Source organism: Dendrobium catenatum, unplaced genomic scaffold (genome assembly GCF_001605985.2).
Source record: "Dendrobium catenatum unplaced genomic scaffold, ASM160598v2 fragScaff_scaffold_1196, whole genome shotgun sequence".
NCBI classification, from domain to species: Eukaryota; Viridiplantae; Streptophyta; class Magnoliopsida; order Asparagales; family Orchidaceae; genus Dendrobium; species Dendrobium catenatum.
In genome coordinates, this window is record NW_021319658.1 from 729,251 (window position 1) to 741,773 (window position 12,523).

The 12,523-nt window shown below is 33.2% G+C and overlaps 1 protein-coding gene across 7 annotated transcripts in view; it reads left to right on the forward strand.

The window, feature by feature from the left end:
- LOC110098315 (ubiquitin-like domain-containing protein CIP73) overlaps positions 1–12,004 on the forward strand; it is a 52,751-nt gene extending 40,747 nt beyond the window's left edge. For 6 of the 7 annotated variants that reach the window (XM_020825105.2, XM_028698973.1, XM_020825103.2 and 3 more), the window contains 4 exons: positions 3,057–3,433; positions 3,522–3,605; positions 11,435–11,439; positions 11,630–12,004. In XM_020825105.2, coding sequence (XP_020680764.1) covers positions 3,057–3,433; positions 3,522–3,605; positions 11,435–11,439; positions 11,630–11,717 — 554 coding nt within the window. In that variant the 3' untranslated portion in view covers positions 11,718–12,004. The remainder of the gene's footprint in view (positions 1–3,056; positions 3,434–3,521; positions 3,606–11,434; positions 11,440–11,629) is intronic. The other variant, XM_028698974.1, reaches the window with a different exon arrangement.
- Positions 12,005–12,523: the final 519 nt, after the last annotated feature.

Here is a 12,523-nt window from a genome sequence, read left to right on the forward strand (position 1 = left end):
AGTCTCTTGTAGCTGGCTTCGCTATCATCTTTCTGCCTCACCATCAAAGGTAAAAGCAGCAAGAGTAACCCTTCTATCTTCAGACAGGACATACCCTCCAGAATCTTCTCTATCATCATCACTCAATCTTCTGCCTCTATTGGTTCACCACTTGAAAATATCGGAGGCTTCGTATCTTGGAACAACTTTAAATTTTTATCTATTAGAGAGCTTCCACTACTACCAACCTAGGTCTGAGTATTCTTAATCATTTGGGTCATTTCTGTCATCATTTGGGTAAAACATTCCATAGTAGCATTCATGCTACTACTCGAAGGCTTTGCTATAACTGGTATATCTATCCTAATTTCTCCCGTATTGAGATCAGTAGCATCATTTTCAGGATTCATGGTTCTGAGATATAACACGATGAAATAAAATTAGCAGTCTATAACACACATACCTTATACCTTCTCTGACCTATAAAATCATTCTATTGATTCTTTCATATTGATCAATATACTTAAACCCTTTGCTCTGATACCACTTTTATCATGACCCGGTCCGGTAAGCTCGCTTAAGCAAGGCGGGAACGGAGGTCGAACGGTAAACTAAACTATCCAATATCTAAATATATCATCTTAAAATTTGAAAGAGCCACTAAAAACATTAAAATTGAAAACGCATATACATAAAATCATTAAGATTCATACAATTACCTTTCTTCGGGCGCACCTCTCCTACGATATATGTTTCCACGCCTTTTACTCATTAAGATTTAAAATAATTATACCTTAAAATTTTTAACATCTAATAGTAAGTCAATGCTTAGTAATTAAAGTATGACTCTAAATTATAGTAATTCAATGTAAAATGAGTAATATGCTAGAAGTCACTTTTTATTTAAACTTATTATAAATTTTACTAGTACTATAAGGGAGTGAGCTCCATCATTTCAGCATGCACATGCAATCACTCAATATAACAATCATATCATATTCATTTCTATAACATATAAACTTTATGATATTATGCCATGAAGTATAATATATAAATCACATGATCAATCATAGGACAAGAATAACATAATCATGATCTAAAGTAACCATAAAATTTTTATAAACATATTTGAACTTTCAAAACATAAAATTGGAGAGAAACAAAGGTATCACTGTAATAAAGAACCATGAATACTCACATATTCGAGGGATTTGATTTTCACACTAGTTCTCCTTAAAAAATCTACAAAATAAATCTAAAATTAAAATTCTTCTTCTCTTTAAACCACCTTAAGTTCTCTCTCCCTCTCCCTCTCTCTAGTTGTATAATAATACTAATCACTCAAATAAGTCTATTTCTAAAACATAAATTAAATTAAAATAACTTAATTTTCGGATTTAAAATAAATTAAAATTACTAAAATTTTATTTTGTGGAAAAACCCTAATCTATAACATTAGAAACCTTTCTATGATCATTTGAAATATTAATTTTCAAGAAATTTTTTAAAAATCTAATAATATGAAAAAGCCCTAATTTTTTACTCTCCACATTTTGAAGAAAAAACCTCACTCCATACATAAAATTATCTCCTAATCATTCCCCATACATCTCCTAAAGAAAAGAGAAGTTTTTTTTCGCCATACCCTAACTTTTTCTTTTCAAGAAAAAATCATGAAACCTAAGAAATAACTTGATTAGAAACTAAAAAAAAAAAACTTGATTAGAAACTCACCCTAGCCTCCTTGAATCTCCCTCTTCGATTTCCCCTAAGCCCGGCCACCGGAAACCGCCGCCAAAGCCTCCTCGTCGCCTTCTCTCAGTCCGCTCATTGGGTTTCGGCTGAACGAACCGTGCGGAAGAAGAATGAAGGGACGGTCCCTTAAAGCTTGAGTGGTTCTGAAATTCCCAATTTATCAATATGCCCTCACTTAAAACATCTCTGCTTAATACTTAATAGGGGTATTTTAGGTATACTCAAACTTCCATAATTTTTAACTTCCAAAATAAGCAAAATTCATTATAAGTCCTTTATATTGTTTTGTTCGAAATTTTGCGTAGAATTTTATAAAATTATTTTCATTAAATTCCGACAACTTGAAAAATTCACTTAAATCTTGTCGCGGCGCATTTAAAAGCATGCAATGTCTAAAAATGACATTTTTTGGATTTTACACATAATAACTGGGCCATTTTTTCTAAGGAAACAGGATAGTCATTTGATTTCATGGGCAAAAGTATTATAAGATTTCAACGTAGAAGGTTTCTAATCATAGTCTCTTATGAAAAATTCACTCCATTTATGCTTATTGGGATGGAATTTGGGAGAGGGGATAATGGATATACCAACACACGAGAAAATGGGAACTGAGGGAATCAATCTTGCTAGCAACTTTCAAGTGATAATTTGAATTCTAACAATGCAAAGGGAATTCAAGAAACTTAACCCAGAAAGTGATTTTTGCAGACTAACCCTTTTTTTCATCCAATTTTCGAGAATAATTAATTTATTATTGATAAGTCAAAGTCCGCCATGCCATGCAGCCTCAAAATCCTCTTCTCGAGAAAATCGAAAGAGGAAAAAATCCTCAGATAAAGTATAGAATCATAGGAGCCGACGGTTGTATGGATCCATGGGAATTTAGGTGGCAATCCAATGGTCTTCAGGATTCAATTCATGCACTTTGAATTACTAAACTTGATTGGTTGTCCGGAAGGCTGATGATTTGGGAAGAGAATGTGTGGGGACCACAATAGAACCGAGGGCCGTTCCTGGACAGCAGAAGAAGGTGGTGGTGGCTGCAAATGAAACTTTTATTGATTTGTGCCCATTATTATGTGGATGAATTATTTAATTATTTGTTTCTCAATTTCATTATCGTTATGTGAAATTTTTTTGTCACATTTTAGCATACTAGCTGAGATCCTCAAATAGTAGGGATAAGACTAATGTTGATCAGGACGATGCATATTTTGCTGAGCTGAATGTTTTTATTTTTTTTTTTTTTTGGGTGCTTTTATTAACGAAATACGTACCTACTTATTTATCAGCGTTGTGCTTTGCATAATCTTTTGCAGGAACCCATGTTTATATTACCAGCCAACAAATGCCAAATAATTATGGTGAGAGGAACTCTCATGTAAATGATGTAGAGAGTGCTGGCCAAGGGTCTTTGCCCCAATATCTGAACATATTTAACCAGCCGTCCAGTACTGTAGTTCTTGGAGAGCAAGTAAATACTGGAGGTGTTGATCAGCAGGGGTCCGCTCCTGATTCTCATACAGAGCAAGCAATTACTGAGTTAGGTGTTGAATCAAATGAGGCGTCAGTATCTGTTAATGATCAGGGGGTGTTATTCTCTAGTTACCTTCGCCACCTAATGCCATTATTAATACAAGAACCCCCTATTTCACAAGATGTTTCGAATGTTGATTCAAATTCATTAACCTTAGATGTAAGTGGTCTTTTCGTAATTTCTTGTGAATATCATTGTTATGCAACATTGTCCAGGTTAATTAGCAAAAAATGATAAATTCTTACAGACTCAGAGGGCGGATTTGAATGATCCAAGCAGTTCCCAACATCAGAGAGATCCACCTGAACCACCAAGTCCAAAGCGCCATAAGGTATGCCTAAGCGATACTAGAATTTTTTCTCTCTTGTGTTAGAAAGATGGTTGTTTGCTTTTGTTTATGAGGGCTATCTGCAATATGTTGTTACAGTCAGCAACTTTGACATGGCTTGAAATTTTACCCATGACATTTGAGCATATACTGAATAATCTTTTAAAATATTCTCTCTTTTTTTTCCTTAAATATCCAATTTATTTACACTACAGGAGAAACTTTAATGTTAGTGTAGAACTGATTAACGGATGTGAAATTTTGTTTACTTCCTGTTTTTTGTTTTCCTTAGAATTTCTGGATCTTCATGCATATTTAGATCATAAAAACTACTGGAGTATGAGGATTTCCATTACCTGAGTGATTACTAGATAAACAGATTGCACCATCTCATGTATATAAATGTTACAGCAGAACGTATGATTACGGAGGCACCTTAACTTCATAAGTATATTTTTGATAACGTTATGGTGTCTACGAGAAAATAAACAGTTTTTATATTTTATCATCTTCATAAGTCACGAGCCGTCCCAACTGTCTCCCTAGCTTTTCATTCCAATTATGCGGGAGTCTTGACCCAAAATCAACATAAACTTTATGTAATAATATGATTGATTTGTGATGTAGGGTGAATGGTGTTCAGTAAAATTTAAAGTTTTTTTTTCCTAAACCCGTGCAGTTACAATGACGTTGAGATTTTACCTAATTCATATAATTTTTAGGGGATGTTCAAAATGTAGAGAAATTTATGGCAAATCAATCATCTAAGAATGATTTAGTGCATTCATAATGAAGTTTGGGGAAGAGCTCATCATTTTCTTTTATTTTGGTTTGCATTGGGTGGGGTGGTGTGGGGTGGGGGTGGAGGTGGGGTTGGGGTTGAATGGGGAGTAGTGTTAGGCATCCATCTTATGTGTTGTGGTGAGGCATCATTAACCAACTACTTTCAACAGGTAATCATTCTCCGGAGAAGTTGGTTATAGTTTATGTGTTATGCCTCCATCTTGTCTTTAATGGTGTCAATATCAAGCTAGTTGTTGCAAAACAATTATGAGAGGTGTATATTCTTTGTATCAATCCCGATGCTACCAATCTATGATGTACCGACACTTCTACTCAAAGAGTTGTGCAGTGTCCGACACGTATCTGACACGACATGCTTCCGACACCCCTTCGACACGTGTCAGACACGCTAGAAATGCATATGATTAAAAGAATATTAAAGACAAATTGGACACGTGTGTCCGACAAGTGTCTTAAGTATTTTTTGTGAATTTATTTAAATATAATTTCTTGTATTTAAAATATTTTTACTTAATTTATATAAAATAAATTTGTTATTTATTATCCGCAACACAAATCAATCTCCCGCACTCAATATCTCATTCATCGAATATTTTTATTTTCATTTCTCTTTGGCGGGGTTGTGATTTTGGTTTCATAATAATGCTAGATGTCATCTCAATATCGACGTCTGACATCATTACAACATTAACATTTCAAAACCTTCTCAACATCAAAGTCTGACGATGTATTGACATTGATTGCCTCGACCACTAGCAAATTTCTCCCATCACAATTTTGACAGCCATTTTGTCTGGCGGTGTCTTAACATCGACGAACAACGACATCTCAAACATCGTGACAGATATTCTCTTGACATTGATGCCGCGGATAAACTGCTGCATTGATCGATGCCCTACTTTTTTGATAGCATATATCTACCTCTCGGATGCCAATATATGCATTGACGCATGACTCTCAACATTCTAATTATTAATCATTTAAACACAAAATTCTGAGTTAAATTACTTATTATTTTAAATATATTATTCAATATTTATTAGGCGACAGGACGACTACCGAGACCGACCGAGTAGTGAGTCGTTAGATGTTTAGATTCATTTATATATCAGCTTGTACAAGATTTGGTTATAGTTTGTTCGAGCTTTATTGTTTGTCGTCATGTGTTTGCGATATCACTTAAATTTATGCATGTTACAGTTTGTCATGTTCTGTTCATTTAGTGCTAATATCAGAGCTTGTTCCGCGAACGAATTAACACTTTTTTCACTATCAAACAAACACTTCATGACGAACATATCTATGAAACACATATTTATAATAAAGCATTGTCTATGTACAACAAAGTCAATGATATTAATATATTAATTAATTTTATAGTAAATTATTAATTATTTTTATCGAGCTTTTATCGAGCTTAATGTCGAGCTTGTTCACGTACTTCAAATGATGTTGTTTGCGAACATAAATGAGTTGAACGCATTAGTGTTCAAGTTTGTTTATTTAAGAATCGAGTATTTAAAATATTGTTCAAGTTTGTTTGTTTAGTTAATTAAATGATCACAAACGAGCTTTAATCAAATCGAACAACGAGTAGCTCATCGAACGTTTGGTTCGCTTGCAGCCCTAATTATATTTATTCAATTTTTATACACTGTCATTGTCAGGTCACAAGTTTTGGATGAGAAAGGTGGAGGGTTGCGTTAGGTAGTCGACAGCTAGCATAAAAGTTGTCGAATAATATAAAAATTAAATAAATATAATATTAAAATAATTCTAGTTAAATGACTTATTATTTCTAAATTATTCTAATATTATTATTTATTCAATTTTTTATACACTTTTTATAATGTAAAAATTATAATACTATGTCCAACCCGTGTCTATGTTATATATTTTTAATAATTGATATCTCCATGTCATTTTCTTTATTAGATTTAAACGAGAATTTGACTTTTAATGAGACACAATGGAGAAAAAGGATTCATGTTGCCGACCCCATGTAGTGGGTCAAAGGCTTGGTGTTGTTGTTGAGGTCTCTGTGTCGTGTTGTATTTGAGTCGCCGTGTTTGTGTTTGTGCATCATAGCTACCAACCAAATGAATCAAGATGTATTATGTTTGCACGTTTATTTAAGGATAATGATATCCATTATGTTTCAAGAGTAGGGTTATGAACGATCCAAATTTGAGCTTGTTATGTTCAAATTCAGATTCGGCTTTAAGGATTGTATATTAAGGCTTAAAATCAGATCTTGGCTTGTTGTGTTTGATTTTGAGCTAGCTTAGATCGAAATTCGCTCGAGCTTAATCTAGCTCGAAATCGGATAGAGCTTGGCTTGAATGATGCTACTTGATCTAATCTGGTTTGAAGATCAGAATGAACTGGCTTGAGAATGTTCTTAGAGAAACCATAATATTCTTAATTCTTCTATGATCATAAACAAGATGAAACACAGATAGAGAAACCAATTCAATCTCGTTAATGTTCTTAGCAATTGGATAAAATAATTTTTGCTTATTTGTTTATTGGCAACTTTGTTGTAATGATTTTTCTTAAATGCTTGCTCATTTGTAATGTGGTGCTAATTTTTAGTTCCAATTAAGACTTCACCCAATAAATTGATTTCTAGTTTTGAATGAATTTTCCCTACATAGATATTTCACTAAGTTGTTGCCGGATCTCAAGCCCTAGATGAGACAAGTTGAAAGTTATGTTAGATAGTCAACAATTAATGTAAAACTTACCTAACAACTATGACATGAATCATTTAATATATTGAATTAATGTTTGGACATTCCCTAGAGGCAAGACATTGTATGGCTTAATTACAACAATAAGTGTGTAAGTGTCACTACACCGACAACAGATGCAGTGTTAAATAACCAAGGGTTTCCCCATTATGGATGGATGTGAGCAAAGAAGCTAGTCAATGAAATTAAAATTATGATAGATACTTGGAATACTGGTACTCTTACGGACAAATTAATAAATTTAATAGATATTATGATTCAGAAGAAAATAAATATTATAAGAACTTATAGAAGCATTAGTTAACACAATGGAGAAAAAGATTCATGTAGCCAACCCTACATTAGTGGGAAAAAGGCTCGATTTTATTGTGTATATATATGTGTGTGTAAAGGGCATCTCATTGATTTGATTTACAGTTTGGAAATGATATGTGCTTTTCTTGGCATCTATCTTTTAATTTAATGATATTTAATGTTAACATATATTTTTTATATTTATTTTATATTTTGCACAGAAGACAAATTTTAACCAATCCAGGTTTCACAGAAGACATTTTCTCCAGATTAAATAAACAGTTGGATAAACAGTTAAATCTGATCGCATCCAGCCTGTGTAGTCCCACCAGATAATCTTCCCTCACCTCTTGTACGTCCCTAACTATGGTCTTAAGTGATGTGATGGCTTTGGATAGCCCTGCATCTCCCCTTATGATCACCATTCTCCCATCCACCATTAATTCCATCGTGAGTGCTCCGGGCCGATCGATCTCCGCAGAAGGCGGAGATCTGTCGCTCTTTGCGACTTGCCGGTCCTGTGCGGACCGGCTGGACCGGTCCAGTGGACCGGTCTAACAGATTCACATAAGTTTATGTAATTCAAACATAGATTAGTCGGAAGTACATTATTTATCTCTCCACCAAAATAAAACTTCCTTTGAAGTTAATTTTAATTTCCTAATCTACTTCAAATTTAATCTTTCATAACGGTGAGTAAATGTAGCTTCAAAAGCGAGTGCAGTTACAGATTTTCCTGAATTTGACAGAATAATTTCCGGCTGGTCTTCTTCTCAATTAGACATTATAGGGGTATTAGTGATAATTTACGTCAGTTCATCTGAAAAAAGCTTTTTCAACAAAGTTAAATTCCATCTACCATTGGTGTCCAGAAGAAAATTCACATTTTTTGTTTTGAAGATCAGCAACATTACTCATAGTTGGCCACTTATTTAAGCATCCATCAAGTATCCAAATATCATTTAAGATATTAATACTTATCCCTTTGTTGACTTACCACCTTATGATTGGTTTTAAATAACGATAATACGTCAAGATGGAGAAGAGCTTCTTTTACTTCCTTCTTCCCAGAAATCTTTTCCATATTTTGCCACAATCATTTTGATGAGAAAAGAATTATGATTTTGAATGATATTCCAAGCAATACGAGCTCTTAACAGACCCGCCGCACCTTGAATTCCATGACCTCTTTGATTAATAGCAGTACTTAGAGTTTTCCAAGAAATGTAATGCATACCCTTTTTTCCATGTTCCTTGTGCCATAAAAAACTCCTATAATATCTGTCAATATCATCTAGGATACCCTTTGGAATCAAAAAATGTGTCATGATATAAGAGGGAATTGAAGAAAAAGCATATTTAATCAATACAATTTTCCCTTCTAATGAAAGAGATCGAGCTCCCCAAGAATTATGCCTCTCCATTGTCTTATCGAGAACATTTTTATAATCCGCAATTTTCAACCTTCTAAGAGTCATCTTAACTCCTAGATGAGTAAATTAATCAACCACACGATACCTCAAAATTTTACTAATTCTTCTTTTCCTTTTTCTCAACATATATTTTCCAAACAGCACCATGGATTTGCTATTGTTTGTTTTTTGGCATGTACAACCACAATACTCAAGAAATCCATTTATTAACTTGGCATTACACCGAGTGGCATTCGCAACAATAATGGCATCATCAGCATATATAGGAGTGTCAATATTTGACCTGACCCGAATCCGACCCAAAAATTTCGGGTTCGAGTCAACCCGAACCCGAACCGGGTCAGGTTCGGGTTAGAGATTTCAACCCGTTTGTAAAACCGGGTCGGGTTCGGGTTGACCCGGAAATCCGAAATCAACCCGATTTGACCCGTTTTTAATTAATTTAGGAGAGTTTTAAAGGATTTTTATAAAATAAGTAAATGATATTTAAAAAAAATATAAACATTGTTAACCAAATTAAATTAATCTTGATTTATTTTAAATTAATTGAAGTAAATCTTACCTTAATTTGATTTAGATTTAAATAAATTGAATTAAATAAAAAAATTTAATAAAATATACCCGAAGCGGGTCAGGTTCTGGTTGACTCAAACCCGTTTCGGGTCGGGTTTGGGTTCGGAAAACCGACCTATTTGCAAAAACGGGTCGGGTTAATTCTGGGTTGGACCCGAACCTGACCCATGACCCGATTTTGACAGCCCGAAGCATATATAAGATGAGATACCTTATCAATATTAGGAGCAATCCGAATACTAAGGTTTTGGTCTTTTTTCAAGAATTAATTTAGACAATAATTCAAAACAAGGAGACAATGGATAACCTTGTCTAAAGCCACTTTCAGCTTTAATCCATTCGTTTTTGCTTCCATTGATAATGGTAGAGAATTTAGGAAAGTTAATGCATTGGATAATATGATTAATCATCCTCTCAACAACATATAATATTTGATTCAATGTTTCCCATCTCAGTGAAGCCAATAACATATAATATTTGATTCAATGTTTCCCAACTCACGTTATCATAAGCTTGTTCCATGTCAAGCTTTACTAGCTTGAAACCCAATTTTGCTTTTGAGTATCTAAACTTATTTAAGATCTCATGAGCCACAAGACAATTATGCAAAATAAATCTTCCAGGTACAAAAGTTCCTTGTTGTTCTAATATAATGAAAGGAAGGCAATTTTTCACTCTGTTTAATATCATTCCAGCAACCACTTGGTAAATTGTTTAACATAAACTAATGGGTATGAACTTTGTTACATAGTACCCGAATTAAAGAAGTTTTCAATAGCATTCCACACTTCCATATTAACAATACTCTAGAAAGATTTAAAACAGCAAGTTTTAACACCATCATTACCATCCTTGTCCATCTTTATAATAGTAGAAAGAAGCTCTTCTTTTTTAAAATCGGTTGAAAGCATCACCTTCGTTTCTTCATTTAACTTTTTTCTGTTGCTGGAAGATTAGGCCAATTCCTTAGATTAATAGATCTATTCCTACATTTATGTTAAAAAAACTAAGTAAAAGCAACCTGAATTTCTTCTTGATCCGAAATAATATCTCCATTATCAGTAGAAATTTGGTTTATCATATTCACATTCCTTGTTGTTGTAGCAAACACATGAAAATACCTTGAATTATGGTCACCATCTTCCAACCATTGAATCTTAGCCTATTTTAGCTCATAAAGAGTCAATATCTTATCAAGTTTATTGTTATGTTCAATCTTATTAGAAGAGTTCACATTAGTAAGGATGTGACATGTATCATTTAGCTGATGATTTTGTTTCCAAATTATACCACAGTTAAATGATAATGATTGAGATCCTCTTATGTAAAATGATACCATTAAATTACGATAATGATCAAAGCTTACAAGTTCCCTAATGGCTTAAAATCTCTTAAGCTATGAACAGTAGGTACACTTGATAGGGCATAAAATCCTTTATTAGCTAAATGCAACTTTTGTGTCCCTTTAGATAAATATCCACCTATGTCTGCAAAGCTCACTTAGATGAGGGAACTCATAACTTTCGATAAGGATCTTTCGGTCAGGTTGAGTCGACTACCTTTGTTGACTAAGTAGATCATAGACCATGACAACCCCACGAAATAGATCTAGGGGATATTCATTGAGTTCGTCATGGTACTCCCATAATCTCCTTATAGCTATAAGGATGCTAAATTTCTTAATTAAATAAAATGTTGCTATTATATAATAAGCATTTAGCTTCTAAAAATTAATCTTAATTGAATGTTCTCTTTTATTATTGTGAGGTGTAATTAATCATAGGGGTTTACATATGAGATATTTTGAATCAGATCATAATATTCTTGTAAAGAGAGTAAAATATCTGGATAGTATTTTATATGTAACATAATTTTCCTTTTGAAAAGTTGACTCAGAAAACCAAAATTCTCTCAACATAGCTGGGGCATTGCCCACAAATTTTCTAAGCTTATTTTTAAAATCATCCTATGTCAGGAAGGGTAAGAAATGTGTGGGAGACATCCCCAACCCATGCTTTGACTTATAGGCCGGGCACCACAATTGCTTAATTGGGATTTGTATCTCTTTTATATCTTAAACTATATTATCTGGTCCCTATTTTGTCTTCTCTTATTGAAATAATTTCCCATCTTTTATTTAAAAACGTTTTTGTTTTCTTTTTGTGTGCAGAGAGAATGAGTGTTCGCAGGCTTTTCTGGTTCTCTTCCTTTATGATTATGGCATCAAGGGAGGGCTATCTGTTTGTACGGGAAGTTAATGAAGCAGCAAGTTTTGTTGTGATGCCGAAGTTATTCCTTGCATATTCTTTTTCTTTTGTAATATGTCAATATTTCCAATGCCTAGTGGGCTTCTTCCCTACAGTTTTCTTTTTTTCTTTTCAATTGTTATTCTTCTATTTTATTAGACATGCTTAATTTAAAATGTTTCATACCAAAACAAAGAACCCATTGTGAAACTAAACATGGCAAGGAACTACTTCATATTGTCTTGGAATATGAATTCAAATGGATTACTGATATAATTCTATGATCCTCAGCCTCTAAAGATGGTCTGTTCTTCAGAGCAATGTATGAAATACTTTTCTAGATTTGTTTTCATTATTAATCTTTAGCTTAGGCATTAAGTGGTGTATTCCTATGAATAGAAGGAAATGCAATTCTATCATGCTTTATAAATAGCTTGATATTTATTCACAAAATGTTTACTTAGGCTTTGTTTAGGACAATTTTTTTATTATTTTCAAAAATAATTTTTTAATTCAAGAAATTTGTATTCAAAAATTATTTTAGAAAGTAGCAATAAAGCTATCCCAAACGAAGCCTTAGTTTTTCTCAAGCAGCTGTTAATTGAAGAATGAGATGTAGGTTTCGTTTGGAATAACTTTTTACTACTGTTTTTAAATGATTTTAAGATATTTGTATACTGAAAATTTGTTTTAGAAAATAATAAAAAAATATCTCAAATGAAGTCAAAAGTCACCATCTTTTTAAATTTGCTTTTTATTTAAAGATGTCAAATGATCCTAAGTTGACTTGAGTTGAGATCTATTCTGACCAACTGGCT